The sequence below is a fragment of the Synchiropus splendidus genome, chromosome 10 (genome assembly GCF_027744825.2).
Source record: "Synchiropus splendidus isolate RoL2022-P1 chromosome 10, RoL_Sspl_1.0, whole genome shotgun sequence".
In the NCBI taxonomy this organism is placed as follows: Eukaryota; Metazoa; Chordata; class Actinopteri; order Syngnathiformes; family Callionymidae; genus Synchiropus; species Synchiropus splendidus.
In genome coordinates this window covers 6,011,971-6,033,888 of record NC_071343.1, presented here as the reverse complement: position 1 = coordinate 6,033,888, position 21,918 = coordinate 6,011,971, and the positions used below count along the sequence as shown (strand labels likewise).

The 21,918-nt window shown below is 43.8% G+C and overlaps 1 protein-coding gene across 1 annotated transcript; it reads left to right on the top strand.

Moving 5' to 3' along the window:
* The first annotated feature begins 241 nt into the window (after window positions 1-241).
* sik1 (salt-inducible kinase 1) lies at window positions 242-8,234 on the top strand. The gene is made up of 14 exons (XM_053877699.1): window positions 242-487; window positions 945-1,124; window positions 1,211-1,327; window positions 3,203-3,266; window positions 3,343-3,504; window positions 3,875-3,999; window positions 4,068-4,191; window positions 4,263-4,483; window positions 4,563-4,706; window positions 4,778-4,888; window positions 4,963-5,188; window positions 5,347-5,601; window positions 5,700-5,889; window positions 5,975-8,234. Exons 2-14 carry the CDS (start codon window positions 972-974, stop codon window positions 6,435-6,437), a joined length of 2,355 nt encoding a protein of 784 aa, XP_053733674.1. The 5' UTR covers window positions 242-487; window positions 945-971; the 3' UTR covers window positions 6,438-8,234.
* Window positions 8,235-21,918: the final 13,684 nt, after the last annotated feature.

The window sequence follows — 21,918 nt, the reverse complement described above, 5'->3', positions numbered from 1 at the left end:
CTGCCGGGAACGTCACGTGGTGACAGGTCTCTACGACTGACGTCATCGTCCCCATCTCCCAGCAACCTCACCATCTGCACCGACGTCACCGGGCGCTCGAGCCGCGCTGTTGCCCGGCAACCCCAGCCGGTCGCGCGAGCCCGGCCTTGCCTTGCACCCAGTGCTGAGCTCTGACGCGGGTGTGACGTCAATAAGGAGGTGTCAATTTGTTATGGTGGGAGGGGGACGAGGTGGGGGTGAGGGAAGAGGAGGAGGAGTCCCCGCGTGAGTCCCGAAGCTCGCGCTCAGAACCACCGAGGAGTCAATACGCACCGGCCGCCACACAGTCCCGGGCCGAGGCTGTCGGAACTTACCTTCATAGCGAGCGTGGAAAAGTTGTTTTGTCGAATCTTCCCTACCTACCGAGGCAGTGCTGTCTGTGGAATGGTTCACATTTCTTCTGGGCGCTGCCACAACTTTGACTGCAGGTTTATGTCCGCTGTTTAAGGTGAGATATCCTTCGTTTCTATCCTTTGTTCGACTCACATTGTTACACTTGACTTGTCCCGACCTGACGATTTATTTATCTAGAGCAAGCTCAATCATTTGAACTGTACAAATGTCTTAATAGTCAGTCAAATCTTTTTCAATATTTACAATCCAACCTGTCATTTAATTTAACACATTTGCTGGTCGTTTGCTTTGATTTCCTGGTTTCTAAAGCTATAATAATTATTTCAAAAACACTTTCTATTGAGAAAATGAGTTTATTTTTAATTATAACACTAAGAACACTGTAATTTTCAATGTCATCACTGTTTCCCATTTTCCATTTATGTGATTTAATTTCAGGATCTGAAGATAACACTATGAACAAAAAAAAATTCTAATAATATGGAAGTGATGAAATAGTACACTTGTATTTCTCCTCTGTGGATCGGTGTTAAGAGAGTGTTTGTGTGCAGGAGGCTTCCACGACTTCACTTGCCACCATGGTGATCATGTCTGAGAACAGTCGGGGGCCTCAGCCCAGCCCTGCCCAGGGAAGACCCCTGCAAGTGGGCTTCTATGAGATCATCCGCACCTTGGGGAAGGGGAACTTCGCTGTAGTCAAACTGGCCAAACACAAAGTCACTAAAACGCAGGTTAGCATCCATCGCCTGGTGATGTGTGTGTTTACTTTCCACCCTTTTATCCGCCAAAATCTTACAAGCCGGGCGTCATTTCTCAGGTGGCCATCAAGATTATTGACAAGACAAGACTGAATCCTTCTAATCTGGAGAAGATCTACCGAGAAGTTCAGATAATGAAGCTGCTGAACCATCCTCACATCATCAAACTCTACCAGGTGCGCACTTGCGACGTGATTTTATGAGCTTTGGATTGTCGTCGTGCGTGTGACAATAGCGGTCTGATAATATGGTGAGGTCATCCGGGCGACAGGAAGAATTTGTTTTGTAGACAAGGCTGCACTGAAGCCAAGTTACAGGAGGGAAACATGAGCTCCTTGTGACCTCGGTTGGTGAGTGTGCAGCTGGTTAGGGAGCAGGACTGGTGTGTTTCTCAGAACAATGCTCCTCTCAGACCAGCAACACCGACTGTAGCAGTCAGGTGAGTGCGTGCGAGAGATGAGTCCACAGCATTTGGACTTATCAGCGTCTGCTCAAATTGCAATGTGTCTGAGCGTCACGTGAAGGCAAAGGCTTTACTTCTAATCAAATTGAAGACTTAGCTGAGGGAATCCGCTTCTTTTTTTTTTCACTCAGCTGGACTCTCCAGGCTGGAGGCACGCGTCTGGCAATAAACACAAGCACACAATGCCCTTTGCTTTTTTTGTTTGTTTGTTTCTCTGAATTGGTGTGGATTATTTCTCAAGATTTTAAGCGGCTTGAATGTGAAATCACATTTGAGCCGCAAAACTAATTAACAGCGTGAAATGATTATCGCCGCCCGCATGCCCGCCGCGGTAAAATGGAAAATCAATCGCATCTATTAGCAAATGACGTTGTCGAGGAGAAGATGGATTACCTACCACAGGGATTAGCAATTGAAATTATTACATGAGCATTTTGATCAAAGTTGGCTATGGGTGTACAAGATCCTAGTTAAGGTGATGGAATGTGGCCAGGCCCTTGGATGAAGTAGTGGACAGTGAAGGTGAAAAAAGCAATAACATATATAGTATATTTGTGTAAAGACGGTGCACAATAACAATTCCTTCAATATAACACAGTAAATGAAATGCTATAGCGATGTTATTTTTATGTACATCTTTACAGTTAAAACAAAACTTTCACTCAAACAACACTGAGCAATTCTAAAATACTGATATAGAAAGCCTTAACTATTGAATATTGATGGAGATCACGACAGAAGGTTGGAGCGAACCAGTCCACTTAAGACGGATGACGTATTTAACTATGGTTTTATAAATGTTCTCCATAATCAAAGGCATCCGTGGCAGTTATGTAACCATACTCGGTCTATAATAAACCATTACAATCTGGTTTTATGCTTCCTGTGAGGGGAAAAGATTCTCTCTGATTGAATTATGAGCATGTGATGTAGCGCGACCGGTGGTCACATTTAAGTTATTTAACATTAGATTCAAGTCTTTAAAAAAACAGTATGGAAAGTGCCAGTGTTTTGGGACTAAATCTAAGAGTCTGTTTGGCCACGATGGAGCTAATCAGCTGCTGCTTCTCTTCTCTCAGCACGTGAGCATGAACTAAATTCTAAATATTCTCCCGAGGTCAGAGGCTTAACCTCGCCATTTTTGACCTTGCATCAAATGCATTTTCTTCCTCCGCCCCCGGTGGTGGAGAGGGGGTCGTGCTTAGTGCAGCGCAGCTCTTGAGAGTCATGACGTCAGCTGCACCTCAAGGTGACAGAGCACCAGATAGTCCACTGGCGCTTCTGTCTGGTCCGAAAGGCTTGAGCGGCAGTGGAACAGAATGTTATAATATCCGGGCCTGCAGCCTTGTGGAAAGCAGCGCTCTCCATCCTTCCGGGCTCATGTTTGCCGCTCTGTCATACATGCTTTATGAGGCCTCAGAGGAATGAAGAGATAAGGGATTCCTCTGGAGGACCTGGGGCAGGACATTCCTGATCAGTCAATGCATCTGTGTTACCAGCATGTTTTTAAACACATCATGTTAAGCTCCCTGAAGCCAACCGTGCTAGGCTTACGCTACAATGAGCTAAATGTTTCTATTCATTCCAGGTCATGGAGACCAAAGACATGTTGTACATCGTGACGGAGTACGCAAAGAACGGAGAAATGTTCGGTGAGTTCCTCGTCAGATTAAATATTGACTTGACTCGGTGTGTTCCTGAATTAAGAAAAAACATGTCTCCGCTCAGATCACCTGACCTCAAACGGGCGTATGAGTGAGGATGAGGCACGGAAGAAGTTCTGGCAGATCCTGACAGCGGTGGACTACTGCCATCGTCACCACATCGTTCATCGTGACCTAAAAACGGAGAATCTGCTGCTGGATGCAAACATGAATATCAAGCTCGCAGGTGGGTGCCCTCCATTTTATTTGACATTCGAGTTTATGCATTGGTTGATAGTGCTGTATTGCAAAAATTACAAAGATAAAATGCAAAAAACATTTAATACTTTGGCAAATTCTGCTTTTTTTCCAGAGCAAATTTACACTTGTTTTTAGTTGAGGTGTCAGTCACTACTGCTAATTCCCCAGTCTTAACTGCTAAAAAAAATACAGAATCTCAGGCAACTGTTGACTTCCTCTTATCATGTGAATGAATAGCAGACACCGCTGATCTCTTATCTATGAAGATGAATTACATAACAGCACATCCTTACAAGAAACATTTGTCTCAGTGAAGACACAAACAGACCAATGAATAAAGTCTTTGTGTTTTCCAGACTTTGGATTTGGTAATTTCTACAACGCCGGTGAGCCATTGTCTACGTGGTGTGGAAGCCCACCCTACGCTGCCCCGGAAGTGTTCGAAGGAAAAGAGTACGAGGGTCCGCAGCTGGATATTTGGGTAAATTCACATCCGAATGTTCAGTTAAAAGATAAATATTAGTGTTTAAACATCTCGCGTCTTTACAGAGTCTTGGTGTGGTGCTTTACGTCCTGGTCTGTGGGTCTCTGCCGTTTGACGGTCCCAGTCTTCCGGCGCTCAAACAGCGAGTGACAGAGGGGCGTTTCCGCATCCCCTTCTTCATGTCACAAGGTGATCAGCGACTCAACTAGTGAGTTCTCAGCGTATTTTGCAACCACTCTAACGGCAACATCCTCCTTCAGACTGTGAAAACTTAATCCGTAAAATGCTGGTGGTGGATCCTGCAAAGAGGATCAGCGTGGCCCAGATCAAGCAGCACCGCTGGATGTTGGCAGACCCGACCGCCGCTCACCAGACCCTCAGCCACTCGCTGACCGAGTACAACTCAAACCTGGGGGACTACAGTGAACCTGTGCTGAGCATCATGAACACGCTGGGCATCGATCGTCAGAGGACCATCGAGGTGACTAACAATCTTGTGCAAGACAGAACAGCTATCTTTTATCATGGTAAACTAATCTAATCTCCCTTGTCTTTTGTAGTCTCTGCAGAGCAGCAGCTACAACCACTTCTCCGCCATCTACTACCTGCTGCTGGAGAGGGTGAAGGAGCACCGGAACCAGCAGCTCGGCCGTCAGTGTGGCTCCTGGAATCAAAGATCCAGAAGCATTTCAGACACGCCAGAGGTGAGACCTTGAATCCTTGGAAGGTCGGAAATGCTTGATTCGACAATGTCTAACATCTAAAATCTCTTCAGGTGACCATCAAGTCCACCGAGAGCTTTCGAACCACAGCATTTTCCCTTCCCGCCAAAACATCTCCTCCAGCGGTTCCTGAGATGGAGTGTGATCAAGGAGGATTATTCCAGGTGACTATCTTTTACCCCACGATGTGATGTCCCTAAAACTGCAACAAAAGTCTGACATTGCCGTCGTTTCCCAGCGTGTGGTGTTTCCCGTGGAAGCAAGCTTCAACCGACTGCTCTGGAATCGCTCCATCTCCCCCAACAGTCTGCTGGAGACCAGCATCAGTGAGGAGGTGCGACCCAGAGACCTGGAGGAAGAGGAGGCAACACAAAGTCTGGGGCCCCTCCTCCCTCCTGCCACCACCTCCCGCAGACACACTCTGGCTGAGGTGTCCGCTCGACTGCACCTTTGCAACCCCCCATGTGAGTGTTCCTATCAAGCTAGAAAAGTAGTTGCCCTTGCCTTTAACGCAGCATTTAAATGTCTAGAATTCACAGTTCAATTTGACCCGGATTTTTGGGGAGAATAGACGTGACTAACTCTGTCAACACCACAACGTAATCCCTCTGTTTGCCTGCAGGCATCGTGGTCAGTCCCTCAGACGGCGCCTCCTCTGACAGCTGTCTGAAGTCCTCATCCAGTCCGGCTCCCAGTGTGCAGGCTGCGATGGGCGACGCATCAACACTTGTGGCCTCAGGGAACAAAGGTGGGAGCTTGTTTCCCGCCGGGGCGCCCCTGAACCTGTCATCGCACCTTCTTCCTCAAGTTCAGGGAAGCCTTCCTCCTGCCAGCTTCCAAGAAGGTCGCAGAGCCTCTGACACTTCACTAACTCAAGGTAGCCTCAAGAGAAATCTCATCCCTGATCTGTTCCACGTGGCTTTGTGAAGCTGATCAAAGCAGGATTGTGTAACACATTCCTGTTCCTCCCGGCAGGCCTCAAAGCTTTCCGGCAACAGCTGAGGAAAAACACACGCACCAAAGGGCTTCTGGGTTTAAACAAGATCAAGGGGCTGACCAGGCAGGTCGTCCCTCCGTCATCCTGTAACCGTGGCAGCCGGGGGTCACTGGGTCCGACCATTTCTGAGCGCCGCAGTATGTTGGAGGAGGTTTTACACCAGCAGCGGTGAGTCTCATGATCAGACACCAAATCATTGTGTGCTATCTTTTGGGTAAAAAAGGAGGCTGATGCAATGTCTTTGGTCCAACAGGATGCTCCAAATCCAACACCAGCCCCAAGTCCCCGCCCCCCAGCCTACCCAGAATCCACTGCTCTTTCTGTCACAGCCTCCATCAACGTCTCCACCAGCTCCAACCCCGTTCGCTCCGGCCCCCCGGTTCGACACTCCCGCCGTCCTGCTGAACAAACCTCAGCCGAATCTACCGCAAAATACCTGGCCACCAACCCTGGAAACCTCCTCCTCCTCCGACCGCTCCTCGTCCACCTGCTACTCCTCCACCATGTCTCCCGTGGCCTCTGCTGCCTACCTCCTGGAGGCTCACCTGCACATCAGCCAGCAGCCTCAACTGCATCCAAGCGGCGTCCAGCAGCAGCCGCAGACCGCATTCCCTTTCATGTGGAGCATGAGCTCTGCGTCCAGCGCAGACCCAGACGTGCAGGATTTGGGACTGGTGGCTCAGCAGCAGCTCAGTAGCTGCGTGATGGTGAAATAAAGAAGACTCAGAGCAATATGTCCAAACTTTGAGCCGATAAAGAGGCAGGTGGGACGACAAAGACTTTCGCACGATCCAATAAGTCTCCTCACATGCTGGCGATATCATATAAGCTAAAACTGAGCAATAACCAAACAGAAGCAATAACAAACTGCACCGGCTCGGCACCAGGACCCTCCACTTGAAAAGAGCTGATCTCAGCCGAAAAAAAATGTCCTGAACTTATAGGAAGGCATTCTCTTTGTAGTCTCTTCTAATTCCTGTGGTGTCTGGAAAGAGGACCAACAGTTCTTCAAAAACTTCTGCGCCTTTTCCGAGAGACACTAGACGTTTCTGTCTAAACTGTGATTTTTCATTTCTGTGCAGATTTATAGCGCTGCTTTTACCTCAGAAATACTGCCACATCAGCCATAAAGTTAGAAGGACACTGCTGCCGTTTCAATGTAGGACAAATCTTATTGGTACCATTCGGTGCTTCACCACAGTTTCTCGCTCCAGATGCTTTACGTGACCCTCTTTAACACTGAAGTAAATAATCTGACTCTTCATTGGAATTGGAGAGAGGTTTGACTGAAGTGAAACAGCTCTGTTGTGGTTCTGTCACGGAGCAAAAGCACAATCAGTCAGAGCTCTCTCCTTGAAAATGGCGGGTTCCTCCTCAGGCAAATTTTGGAAGATCCACAAACCAGTTTCAAATCGAAAACAAACTGGGATCAGTGCAATACTTGAAGCAGAGGAAAGATAAAAGGCTACATAGGATGGTTGAAGTTGTCCCGAGGCTTTTTGGTATCACAGCTCCCTCGGGTACTGTTGCTTCCCAGCTGATAAGAAAAGGTACTATTGATGTATTCCGGTCACATGACACTGTAGAGAACGGTGTTCCTATTGCTGCTTCTCCTTCATGAGTCTGAATTGGGTTTGACCAAAGAGTGAAGGACAGTGCTTCGTAACAGATACACTACTGACAAGCAGATGTAGCACAGTGGTTAGCCAACATTTCCCCTTAGCGTTTGCTGTGAGAAAACAACAATTGCGCTGCTACCAAACCCTGAAGTGACGCGTCTCCGGTTTCTGCTCAAAGCAGCGATGTTCATTTTGTACTTTCTTAAAAAAATGAAAAGAAAAGAAAAGAAAAAAAATAAGCTGAGGCTAGAGACGCCATGTTGTGCTGGAATACGCGTAGAGATGATGTTTATGTGACGTTTTCACACATGCAACGCTGAAAGTGTCGACGTTCCTAGTTGTTAGCGCTCACTAGCAACACTTTGTGCCTTTTATATGAACAAACCGGCAAACAGGGGTCCGCACCTCTGCGCTTGTACACTAAAGAAACACAGGGGGCGCTCTTTTAATACCCTCCTTGACCTTGCTGTATAAATGAAAAGCAAAGATTGCACTTTATTCATATTTCTAATTGCTGAAATGTTTTGTTGTCACAGACAGTTTAAACACTACGGCTGTTGATGCAAATCTCTGAGTCGACCCTTTTTTGTTCCGAAACGGGGTAACAGAAAGTATTTCTTTTGTTTCGGGGTGTGCATGCGTGTGTGCCTTTGTGTGTGAGTGTGTGTGAGAGAGGAGAATGTGAGAATGTTCAAGCAAGAGTGTTTATTTATGTGGCTATTTATTAATTAAAGATCACTTCCTAAAACAATCAGCGTTGTGTTTTCTTGCGAAGATGCTGACTGATACACAGTTTTAGTTATCAGGTTTTAACAGAAGAGATTTTGCACCTGAATTAACAAATAACCGAATCATGAAATAAAATATTTTGGCAAATAAATTCAGATTTAAGGAAGAAAGAGCTGAGCCAAAAGCCAATATGTGCCGCTACTAGTGCCATCTTGTTGTCACTTTTAGTGACAACAAGATGGCAGATACAGGCGGCTGAAATTAGATTTTGTTGCAGTGGAGGAGGCCTGGACTTATTCTAAAAAGAAGAGCTGGAGGTTTGTTTGTTTTTTGGTGAGGAAATTCTGGGCTTCTTAAGACACCAGAAACACTGTTAACCAGTGGAACATAAAAGCAATGCACCCTCTGCTACTTCCTCAAAACTGACCGCCGATGACTTCAAAACAGTTGCTGTATGTGGAAGGTTTCAGGTTCATTATTTCACAACACGCGTCTCTAACTGATAACCAGCCCGATCCCCATGTGAAACCTGAAGTTAACTGTTATGTATGCGACGTTCGAATTGTCCAAAAAAAAGATGTTTAACTCAGGAGGCAGTGAACATCCTGTACTAGCTGTCACATATTTCCACTGCTCATGTGTGACGTTAGGAAGAGGCTTCTATTTTGATGGATACAGCTGTCCTACTGACATGTTCATGTTACATTGACACATGCGTCCCGGAGAGTTTATACCAGCTGTTCCACCGGTTCCTGGAGATCATCATTCGGAGGACGTGTGGAGGAAACCTGACACCTTCATCTGAAAATTCCAACCAAGTGTCTCTTGCTTGACATTCGTACCTCTCCTTCCTTCCTTCATTTAAATCCATCTTTCTGAAATATAAGTCGGTGTTGACATTGGTTATACACCAAAGGCTCTAGGCTTCGATCCAAGACAGTGTGAGACTGGCAGGTTTGCGACTGCTCTGTGTGCAAGAGCTTCGTTGTAATGGTTCATAAAGCTTTATGAATACTACTAGAGAAATGACCAGGTTGCATAATTGACAGTAAGGAGAATAAAATTTGTGACAATGGTATTTTAAAAAGTGCAAATAAACTCCTCAACAGTGTCTCTCCTCAATAGATTTGTTCATTCCATATTCAACTAAATAACTAGGTAGATTAAATTGACTATATGGATGGTTTTACTAACCATTTCAGTAAAATATTTATCCTTTCTCGAACTGATTGATAAAGTTCATGAATCCATGAGACTTGCTTTATGTCCTCTATGGGCCACCATAGCAGTTGGAGCTGTGTGTATTGCCGACTATTATTGAGTCACTCCCTGCTTTGTTATCGATTCAAAGTAACTCGGTGGACGTTGTTTTTACGCGTGAGAAGTGTTCCGTCAAGTGTGTGAGCACGTGAAACGGTTGGTAAGTGCGTGTCACACGTTGAACTCGTGATACTTGAGAGCCATGAGCATGTCAGAAAAGAAAACATCAAAACGAGTTTCAACCAAATGAGGAAGTAGTCTTGATTTTTAGAGGACAACATGTAATTAGTCACAAGTCGGATCATTATTTCAGGAATGTCGTGTATCTTAATTACCGTTTAGATGCTCTTCCTCTGTCACAGTTGAAGGAGAGAGCTGGTTGGCCCAAAAAAATCATCCTATTCCAAAGCTAAGGAAGTACAGGTGAGAGCAGAACCAATGCTAGTTAGCACAGTTGACGGACAGTCATAAAAAGTCAGCCATTTTGTAAAGGTCTTTCGCTACATTTAGCACAGGTTTGAATGAATTTTACTATGATACAGTCAGTTAGCTTAGCAGTAGCATTAAACTTGCCTAGCGATTAGCTGCAGAGCACCATTTGAAGCAGATTTGACTACTTTCGGTTTTAATGAATTCCAAAACAAAACCATAACCAACAAGCATATCTTCATCCCCTCAAGTCTTCTTCATGTCCTCATTTATAACACCCATGAACCACAATGGTGGTCAACTGCTTCTCCTTTCCATTTATCTAAATCGCCTCCATTCTTCATCCATCGATGGTGAACTGACCCTAAACATGAAGATGATTTATTTCAACTGTTTTTGAATCAAAAACAAAGGAGTCCTTGCCATGTTAATAAGTAACAGTGACCTAGTTAAAGAAAGCGTTTTCAACAAGATGTTAATAATAAAGATCTGTATTTACTGTGACCCCGCTACAGAGAATGAGGTTGCCTGAGTGTGTTTATTTCAGAGGATGACTGGTAACTTCAGGACAAGCCGGGGAAGATGAGCTGTCTGATTCATGAACTCAAACTAGGTCATAATTCCGCGCATCGCGAGAAGGTGCTGAATGTGTCTTGCTTTATCTATAATGGATTCCTTCTTTAGGTTTTGATCTGTAAATAACATCTTGAGCTACGTGGCTGTGAGTCACAGACGCTGGCACTGAACTGTCTGGTCCTGACCAGAGATGATGACGCACTGGACCCTGGAGACCTTCATCCAGGAAGACAGGTGGGAGTGACGTGACGCAACAGCTCTTTTAATACGCAACGACAGAAACCTACATATCAGGAGGGACACAGCGAGCCTGTTCTGGAGTCTCAGACGTGTTGATGCGCCGCTCGACACATGTACAGAGTCGCACTGTGAGTCCCCCGCCACACACCTCATCACACACACACACTTACACATGTAACATATGGCCAGGCATCGCGACCCTCTGGGAGTTACTCGCAAATGTGTGGTGTGAAAGGAATTCTGTGAATCCGACATGGCGCTGCCACATCAGTCATCGCCCCCGGGCTCCGCGCGGACCTGACCTCATATCTACTAACAAGTGTTTTGTAACAGCAGCCGACAACTCTTGTGACCAACTGACTGGATGGTTATGCACATTAAGGGGTTCGGTTCCAAACAATAAAGGGTTTATGCTAGAAGAGGGCTGATGTCATAGTGTGGAGGACTGTGAGAGGGAAAACAAATTAAACGCAGAACTGACATTCTGACACCGTGGCACCAGATTAATGATAGAAGAGAAACTCTTTCAGGGTTTTAGGGAGCTAATGCTGCGAGGCTAAACACTTAAACAGGTCAAGTACCAGCCAATAATGAATTCAACTCCAGCTTGTTCATGAATAAACCAGAGGAAAGTTGCAGTATTTAGCAGTTGGCATCGCTAACTTGTTGACTAACTTGATGCTCTTGTCAATAGCAGTAGCCGGGACAGAGCACAACCCTGTTTGGGAAATGAACCGCAGGAAATAATAGCAGTTGTCGTCATCTAAGGGGGTTGGGTGGGCGACACGTCACCCATCATCCGTCCTAAAAATACCATTCTATTAAACTGAAAGAAATAAAGTATGAATCGTATTGTGACATACCTTCTTTAAAATGAATGGAAAAAGAAAATATATAATATCATATATAATATCATATCAATATTTGCATTAATCGAAATTGAAAAATATAAATAAATAAATAAACAAACTGAAACAGCGTTTTCTGTTTACAAGACTAATGAAAACAAACTGCAATTATAGCCAAAACATCCTTTGTTTTCCTCTTTGTTCATTTATTTCATAATACAGGAGCATTTTCAGATTATTTCAAATGTATGTATTTTGTCCTATCAAAAAAACATAAACAAATAAACCCCTTAAAAAAACATTAACAGGATTTGAAAGACTAAAATTCAAAACCAAATGAAAACTAATGGTTATCATAACCTTGGTGGGATTCCAACGCAGTGAATTTTTAAATGAATCTTCCGATTAATGAATCACAGACTAAGATCTGAGCAGGAAACAGATGAAGCTCAGCCCAGGACCGTCCAGCGCGCACAGACGCACACACACACATACTTAGCGCTGCTGCCTCTGTGCTCTGATAAGAACTGTGCTGATTGTGCGTACGTGAGTGAGGAGCTGTTCACATGCGTCACTGTCGACAGTCAGGATCTCTGGCAGGACGTGAAGAATTCAAGCACGTCCAGAGTCCATTCTGCAACAGCGAGGTCACATGCCGGATCAGAAAGAAAAAAGTATTTCTTAACTTATGAACTTTCTGTTAGAGATACAAATGATTTTAAGGTCAGTTCTTCGTGATGTTATAGCAAGAGGGTCACCACCTATCCAGGCTACATAGGCACCCCAAACACCGGACCCCAAAAAACTGAGCTGCTTCAAGAGACAGCACCAGCATGCTCCATTATTCTGAGTTTTTACATTTGAAAATGAGAGCAAACATCTTAACCGATCATTGGAAGTATTTTGATTGTGCGCAATGATACTTATTTTTTGTCTTTTATATCAAAAAACATTTGTCTGTGTTTTCAGTCCCTAAAAGGAAGATATAATTTGGAATAAAGTGATTTTTTTAGATAACTGCAGATACGCCGGAACCCAAAAAATTGGAACCAGAGATGAATAAAATACTATACACGGCATTTGACATGTTGCCGAAGAAACCAAAACTAAACTATATAAAGCCCAATTTTATGAGGAAAATAACAATACATGGTATATTAAAGGAAAAAACGGGAAGTAGAGGGGGGAATTAATATTTCAGTTGAATACTGGGAGGAGAAATATTGGGGAAATCTTCCTCAAATTCAACATTATAGAGAGAACACTGCTGGAAGAACATTCTGCGACTCTTCAGGACCCCTCAACAACAGAAATATAAAGCTACAGTTGGTGTTTGTTGGATCATGTATGGGGCGCAAAGTGCAAATCACTGTCATGAATTCTGGGGTTTTCCTAAATAAGGATATAGGAAAAGTGTTCATGACTCTTTAGTTAAGGTTTTTAAAATGCAAATACCTCTCAGTTTTTTGCCTCTATATTTAGGCAAAATTAATATGTTGGAGAAAAAGGGGGATATAAAATTGATGCAAATCTTATTGGCAGCCAGTAGAAAAATCAATCACTACAAAGTGTCTGAAGCCAGAACCCCCTACATTAATGAATTGGCACTCAACTATTCTAGAAATATTTAAAATGGAGAAAACATATTAGAATTCAAAAGGAGCAAATCGACCTTATTTGGAGTAAATGGATTAATTTTTTAACCCAGAGAAGATGGAGATTAATGCGAATTAATGTTGCTAGTCCCTAGGGGACTGAATGGAATATGAGCGCCCCCAGTATTTGGGTAGTTGTGTTTTGTTTTTGTTTTTTGTTTTTTTTTTTCTTTCTGTTTTGGTCGTTGCTTATTGTTATAGTTCCAATCCGATGGAAACATATAAGAGAGAACTAATTACTTTTATTATTTTTCTGTATTTGGTGCAATTGAGAGAAAGAGTTTGTTTTTGTGTCATTCTATGTATTATACTTGCAATAAAAATGTAATTACAAAAAAAAAGAAAATGAGAGGAAAGTTGAGCTCCAAAAAGGCAGCAAGCCACCATGTTTACTATAGAGCAAGCTTGCCATCCGACAGAGGGGAAACAGTTCACTATAGCTGTGGAACATCTTTCTGTGATCCGCAGTATGGCAACAGTCAAATCTCATTGAGGATGTGATGTGACTGACTGGAAAAGGCATATAAACTTTGCTTCCTAGTTCCTCATATTTGACCAAACTCACATGTAGCTCCAGGTGAAGCAGGTCGAACAGCAGCTCTGTCTGTTCTGTCTGAGCTCACGTCATCAAAGAGTCCTCAGAGAAAGAAGAAGTTGCCTAATAAACATGTGAACATTTCCACCCTGCACTTCTGCTGGTTCAAAGAGCTGAAGTTATGATATGAAAGCTTCCCATTGTGCTCCTGAATGTGCCGTATGACGCACTTTGCGATCTGTTAATGTTATACTTTGGCATCTGTTTGAGCATTCCATTACGAACATTCCTTTCCATTATGTCTTGTACCGAGTCGCGTCGCAGCTGCGAGGCTGTTCGGTTCGTGTCAGTCATGAAGGCACGATGCTTCAACTCAAACTTTTCTCGCATCCAAGCTACATTTTAAAGTTGTGTTGTGGGTCTACAGGAACAATATCACAACCAATTACATCTCAGTTTGGTACCAATCCGCCCTCTTGATTATTGCTGTGGCACGAGACGATTAAAGGTGATGATGCATAGAATAAAGAATGTCAACGCCTGAGCTCTCCTGCTATGTGAACACGCCCACTCAAAGGAACAGCTGATGCTGGTCATTGTTCTGTCGGAACCTGAATTCTTTCTTTTTGTTTTGATAGAACGTGTCGTCGCAGCTGAATGTGCAAGGAATGTGTGTGTGTGTGTGTACTTGTATAGCTACCCTTGTGGGACTACGTCTTATAAACACACCTACTTGTGAGGACATTTGGCATTGTGGGGACATTTCAGCCTCAATTTGAGAATGGAACCGTCAAAATAACTGGGTCATTATAATTGGGTGTAAGTTTGGTCCTGCTGAAGGTTAGACATTTGTTGTGGATGGTTAGGTTAAGGGTGAGAGGCTGGGGAAAGGTCAATGATCGGTACCCACAAAGAAAGAGATGTGTGTGTAGACACCTTTTTTTTCAGCCAACCTCGGGGAGATTTCTAGGTCAGTCATTTTATGAGCTGCCACAGACGTAATTTGTATTTAAATGCATCGAAGCTGTTAGTAAAAGGGACATATTCGTTTTATTATCAGGGTTATACCCCTGATAGAATAATACATACGTGTTACAAATTGAAGTATTATTTCTTATTAAAATCATGAGAATATATTCCCATTCTGCTGTTTTGCAAAACAGCCCTGTGTTTAGTCTTACGTAACGTGAATGTCTTAAAAAGTCTATTGTTCTGCTTTAATTTCAGTTCTAATAGAGTCGGGTTTCTCAGGTACAAAAACCTGAAACCAGAACCTGCTTCGATTCTCAGTCATCAGTATCGGTGCTACCTGAGGAGACCAGAACAAAGGCACAGTTTACTTTGCTTTAAGACCCATTGCCACTGGTACTTCTCTCATGACAGCCATCAGCTCCAGGCACAAGCAGTGACGCGACTACAGCGAGTGTTGAAAGTGAGAGTCAGACTTCACAGTCAGGAACTGAGAAGAGGAACCGAAATTAACATTTCTTAACCATCCCAGAGAGTCAGAATAGGAACCAGTTCTAGATGCCCATCCAGATTAATCCGGAGCTCCTGGGTTGTTCGTGATCCGCGTCCCTTTCCTCGTTGAATTTTCAGAGAGTTCTACATTCCGTGTTCTTGTGTTTTGTGTTCGCCTCATCGGTTGTGTGAGTGGGTATTCTTTGACCACCTCAGGTGATTCAGTTTCGGGCCCTGCTCCTGGGTTCTGGGTTCAGCGATGCCTTTCACTGGATCCTTATTTACCATGTGAATTTATGACGTGTACGCACTTCAGTTCTGCCCCACAGGAACGAGGACAATAAGTGCCTTATCCTATGTTTTTTATTCCCAATGCAACATGTGAATTGCCCTGCTTTTGTAGAAAGACCCGCCGATCCTCGCTTGCCAGATGACGCTGCTCACCCTTGACTGCTTTTTCCAGGGTCACTGCCTCTCTGCTGGCCTGAGGGTGGAATGACACACTCGAGCGTCATTCCATGTCGCCGTCTCAGTGGGTGACATCACTGTCCATCAAGTCATGTGTGACGGCCTTGCGTCACTCATGTGGGGTACGTGTCTTATTGCCAGCTCCTGAGAGCTTCAGCTTCCTGCAGATTGCCCTTTTTGTCCTTCAGGTACTTTATTACTCAGGGCCAGCCTTCAGTCCATGTTAGGGTCTCCTTTGCTGACCTCTTATAGGTGCAACCTATTTCTCCATTGTATGAATATCACTGTCAATAATCCCTCCTCACGTTTCGGCTTCCTTTTGGCTGCTTCTTTGACTCCCACAGAGCAAGTACAACACAAGATCTGCGACATTCATGAAGCTCACCACATGATCAGAGAAGGATTGACCAAAACATGTCCAAAGCTTTAACAATGAGGCGGCTCGACCCTTCACGAAGATTCCCAGCGCCTCTCTTTGCATTACATTCAAATCTATAAGTTGATACTTATACAAATATATTCTTGTAAATTCAGATATTAACTATTTCAGTTTCACTGAACCACAGACCTTTGGTCTTGTTCCCCCTTACAGAATGCAGTTAAGTTCCTCTTCTGTTTCGGCCCAAACAATCGTTCGACCCAAAGTCACAGAGCCTCATGCTGCACGTGGTCAGATGACGCAGGAGTGTCAGAAGTCGTGTCTGAGTGGAAACTTGCAGTCTTGAAGTCAGGTGTCGGGTGCGTCAGCCAGGCTCGCTTTTGCAGCACTTGTGTCACCAGAGGAGATAGAGTCAGTGCTGCTACTTGGTTGCTACGTGACCACAAGTTAGTGTGTAGGTGTCACATCTCCGCTGGCGTCAGAACAGAAAAACGTTTCCCCACACTCACCAGCGCACTGACAATTAGCCTCCATTAAAGGTTGATATTTGTTTGCGAGCTTTTGTGACATTTGACCTTTTAATGCACATGAATGAGGAAAATTCAATGAGGAGATACTTCTATGTTAATGCAGTTGTAAACGCCAGAATGTCAGTTTTTTCCAGTCAGCTTTAAAAAGAACTAGGTGTTAAAAAAAAATCTTATTAAGTAGTAGTTAACTGATCCAGTATTAATATTTGACACTACAATGAACAAATTTTGGTGGAATCTGTGCACATACGCATAAACTTCAGACTCAAAGTTTCCCAGAGACCTGTTTGTGTTTAACCCCCAAGTTTTTGTACATTTAGATTTTCTCTCCATGATTTAGTCTCATCCATCGTGAATGCTTTGGTTATGACATCATGTGGTGCGTTTGGAATTGGTGAATGAAAAGATAATACCTGAAAATAATGTTTATTAATCTGCATTATTTGCATTGTTTTTGTCTGAAATTAATTAAAAAATTAATCTGTGAAGGTCTCAGCCCTAAAAAGTACATAATATTTAGGAAAACCTCGATCAATAGAATAGAATAATAATAATATAATAATAAAGTAATAGAATTGGAGACAATTAACAAAGAACATAAAGAGCTAATGTCAGCACTGTTTCGCAGAACAGCCAGGAATGGACAAAATGTTATGATATTTTAAGAGGAGGTGAGAGTCTAATGTGATAATAATAATAGAAGAACAAGCCAGAGGTTGTCACTGAGCATTAGCTTGTTGTAGTTAGCATGTCTCTTGTTCTTGCTACAACAGAAACTTGAGAGCAGAATCTTCTGCATCTAAATGTTGACTGGTCACGCTCATTCGAGGCGAGCTGCCGTTTGAGACGGTTTTTGTGCAGCCATAAATGTTTTAAAGCACCTCAGCCACACATAAAGTGTGTGAAGGATGCTTGACTTGACCGACACCGCACACACCAAGTCATCCTCACGTGTCACTGGAGGACGTCTTGTGATGCTCGACGAAAGACGCAAGCTCCTCACCAGCAAAGTTCAGCGCGATAAGACTGTTTTTTCTGCAGGACTGCGGGTTATACAACGGACAAGAGGGAAAGTTCTTGTGCGAGCCAGTCTAAGTGGGTCATGGTTATCCACCCTGCAGGGCGGGGAACTGGGTCAAGAATGTGGCATCGGTGAAACTGATTGTTACAGACAAGAGGACATATTTTGTTCCGGTCCAGTCATGAGGATCTGTTCAATTCGAGGAGGTCGTTAACCCACTTGTGAGAGGGGTTTTCACTTCTCACCCTTCCTCTGATCCTCTGCCATGACCCAACAACATCCAGCTCATTATCCGGACTCAAATATTTCTCTGAGCCACAAACCTTATTTCAAGAAAAGTGTCTTAGTCTCAGTTTTTTTTTTTACTCGAATGCAGCCGAAGGTGAAGCCTGGCCTTGTTTTGCCTTCAAGTGATGACTAGAGATAGTTTTTTCAATGATTATTTCTCCGTTAAAGCTGAATTAAATATTAATACATACTGAATTTTTTTTCTTTATGATTTCTTTGCCTTCCCTATGAGTGAGTACCACTCAACACAGAAGACAACCTCCTAATGGTCAAGAAATACTGCATGAAAACAAGTGTAAAAAACAAGAAAAGTAAAAAAAATGAAGTCAAACAACATTTTGTTGGATGATGGTTGGTTGATAAGATCTGCCTTAAATACAGAGCAGGCTGAAGATGTTGTGAGCTGTACTGAAGAATGCAGAGTTGTGATTCAAGTGAAGAACAATGATGCGATATAAAGTTGATAATAGACTTGTGCATGAATAACTCAGAAATGTGATACTCGTTCCTGGATATTTTACTTCAACTTCGGTTGAGATAAACTAAGCGGTTATTAATTCCATACATACAAACATTGTTAGATAACCAGTGCTTAGTCCTGGTCAGCCACCCTTGCGATTAATTTCGATTAATTAATCGCGTATGAAGTTTCTTTCATTGAGAACATTTTTCTGTGAACCACATATTACTATGTGAAGTCATAACCAAAACATTGAATATGAAGGTTACTACTGAAATTTTACAAAATTTCAGGGTGGAAAATCAGAAATGTTTACATTAAAGCGATGAATTAACTCTAAAACGTGGATTCATTTGATTCATATTTTCAATCAAGTCTAACCACAAGTCTCAAAAACAGCGTCATGAGCCAGGAACTTTGTGTGGTCATAATCGTGATTCTAACAGCTAGAATCATCTGCTGGAAGTGAAGTGAATGAATTCCGCAGATGCCATGTCATTCAGAGTCTCAGCATCACTCAACTCTCTGGAATCTCAGTGTTGATATCAAAAGTTGTGTCTGGTACTGTAATTGTTTGCTGAGTGACTCATTGAAGAAGCTGCTGGTCCACCTCATTCATTTCCCGTGTGGTCAGCTGCACTCGGTTGCTGCATGGCTTCCAGTCGAAAGGCATGAACGCGGAGTCTGTTCACAGGAAGTGAGCGCACATCCTGTTGACGTCATTGACTCATGAGGAAGGGAAACACAATTAGCTGGCAGCTTTGTTCTGAACAAGCGGCCGTAAGAACGTTGCTCACTGCCCTGTGAAAACTCGGCTGAAGTTTGGTCACAGTTTCCACTGAGCTCCAGTGTGAGAGTCAATAATGGAGCTGAGGCTCTCCAGGGGTTTGGGCGGGAAAACCCGGTCTGAAAGTATTGACGTAAGAGACGTGGGGAAAGTTACATAGGAGAAGAAGGGGGACTCTCGGAATGGAAAATCCTGAGTCACGACTACAATCCCTCTATTCTACATGAGACGTGGAGGATTTGAACGGGTTGCCTCGGAGCAGTGTTTTATCACAGCCATGTGCGAGGAGAGACGCATCACTCCAGCGGGATCTCACTCTCACACGGCTCAGCTTTCGAGGACATCAGTGGTTCAGGTTTCACCTCTTGCGTAAAAGGGCTTCTGAAATTGTCCCTTCAGTGAGAAGCAACCACAGCCACTGCTGCGGCACGTCTCTGGCTGGGGTCGGACCCAGCTGCCTTATTTCCAGTCTCTCCTCGTCCGGTTCTCTCAAGCTTTCTGCCTCAACTCTTTCCTCTTCGCTCACAGGCCGAAGAAGTGTTTTTCAGTTTTCAGAATCTCTCAGTCATGACGTGAAGAATCGACAAACTGCAGTGGGAACTTTCATAACAGGAAAGCCTGCGCGTCCCATGAGAGACTCCTACGCTTGTGCGAGTGTGTGTGCACCGACCTGACCTTTCACTGCGCAGCCACATCACACCACAGTCCCCTTGTTCGCTGCTCAGAAGTGACTCTCACCATGAAGTGGGCTCCACTTACTTCCTCCTACAACCGTCCATGTTGAACATTCACAATGTAAGTCACATAGATTATAGTTCCAGATTTTTTTTTTAATTTTGCTGGTGGATAAATGGTCCCACAGATTATTGCAGACAAGCAATATTATTATACATTAACATTATTGATAATGAGTCACGAGAATGTATAGTCATACCATTGAAATTACTTTTAAATATATTACATTTAAAATAATAATAGTAATAGTACAATACAAAACTACAGAAGAGGATTAGGGCCAGTCAAGAATTATAAAAAAAAATGGCAGAATTCTGACTTTAAAGTGAGAATTCTGACTTTAATCTCAGAAGTCAAGAATTCTAAGATTAAAGTGAGAATGCTGAGAAAATAGTCAGAATTCTCACTTTAAAGTCAGATTAAAGTCAAAAGTGAGAATTGTGAGATTTAAGTCTCACTTTAAAGTCAGAATTCTGAGAAAAAAAAGTCAGAATTCTGAGATTAAAGTCAGAATTCTGAGAAAAAAAAAGTCAGAATTCTCACTTTGAAGTCAGAATTCTGAGATTAGAAAAAAAAGTCAGAATTCTCACGTTAATGTTAAAGTCTGAGATTAAAGTCAGAATTCTCCCTTTACGTTCAGAATTCTGAGAAAAAAAAGTCAGAATTCTCGTGTGAGAATGCTCACTTTAAAGTCAGAATTCTGAGAAAAAAGTCAGAATTCTTCACTGATCCTAATCCTCTTCCGTACAAAACACATTCATAGTTTCAGTTGGCAAAACTTAATAAAACTGCTGTGGTGGTTGACAAACTGGCTGGTCCACATTGTTGTGCTCACCTCGCACAGGTTTGAAGCCAACAAATTGCCACACCAGGGTTGTGCCATTTGGCGTTGCATGTTTTTTTCTCCATTTATTTCCGCAAAGACACAGCATCTTGTGTTGCTCCTCATGGGTCTCGCTAACTAGTTGAACTGAGCTCCTGGACGAGAGGTGACCGACAAGAGGGTTCACTCTGTGCATTCCGCTATGGTACAACTCCCCTCCCCAAGATGGTCAGTGCATACACGTTTACAACTTGCTGCCAAGCAGATTTACGCTAGTCATCATGTGACGATTCCTGCAGCCAAACCAGATGAAGCACTTGTGAGGGGTGACAGCCATAGAAACTCACTCAAGTCTTCTGGTTCTGAAAACTAGCTGTAACATGTTCCCTGGAGACCAAACTCTGGCGTCAGAGGGGGGCGGAGCAGTTAGCTGAGGTGGTAAAAGAGTCGACTCCTCACCACTGGTGGAAATATTTCTGGATTTGTATCGGGCGAGAACATCCGAATTGGTCCTGGTGGTGCTTCGGTGCCTCCAAGATCTCATCTCTGGTTAACTCAGGTCTTGAGATTTGGTGAGCGCCATCATGACATAATGATCCTGAGACGGTAGTTCTCAGACCAGAACCCGTTGAGATCAAGTTCAGGATGGCGGTTTTGTTCATCGGTGAGAACAGGAAGGAGGTCGGCAGAAAAAGAGCTGAGCTAAGAGGCAAAGCTCATGAGCTAAGCTACCTGAGAAGCTCAGGCCACTGTTCCACCGCGCGGACAGAAGCCAGTGGAGGTCAAACTGAGGAGGTCTAGTCTTCTTTGTAGATGGAGGCACAAGAGTTGCCAAAGAAATCACTTGATTTGAAGCCTCGTGAAACTTTTGACTCGTGTTGACGTTCGACTGAGTAATACAGAGTTTGTTGAGGGACATGAAATTGGATTAAAGGTTCTGATCTAATAAAACGTCTATTCAACGTTCAGGGTCATCCGCTCCAGTCTTTTGGCAACAGAGCCATCTTTCAAAACTGCTCTTTTATATAAGAGAGACTTTGGTTTGTTTAAAAATCAGAAACAGAACCAGCAGTGTTCAACATCTGGACGGCTGCGAGGAGCAGCGAACGCATTCTGGCAACTAGATCCCAGCGCCGCTCACAGTCAAGTAGAGAGGTCAGCGCAGTCGGCTGCGAGTCCCCTCAGGGGGTCTGCCAGTGACGCAAGCGGCCAATCAGACCCAACAGCTGTTTGTTTGATTGTTTTTCCACCTCTCTGCTTCGGCATGTCACCACACACACACACGCGCAGCAAATGTCGCCGCTAATCCGCGCATGCACTAACAATCAGACGTTTCAGCAGTCTGGTCCGAGAG

Coding starts and splice junctions, on each gene's coding strand:
- sik1 (XM_053877699.1), top strand. CDS start 972: ATGGTGATCATGTCTGAGAACAGTCGGGGGCCTCAGCCCAGCCCTGCC. Junction 3,267..3,342: donor AAAGAACGGAGAAATGTTCG/GTGAGTTCCTCG, acceptor GTCTCCGCTCAG/ATCACCTGACCTCAAACGGG. Junction 4,484..4,562: donor ATCGTCAGAGGACCATCGAG/GTGACTAACAAT, acceptor TGTCTTTTGTAG/TCTCTGCAGAGCAGCAGCTA.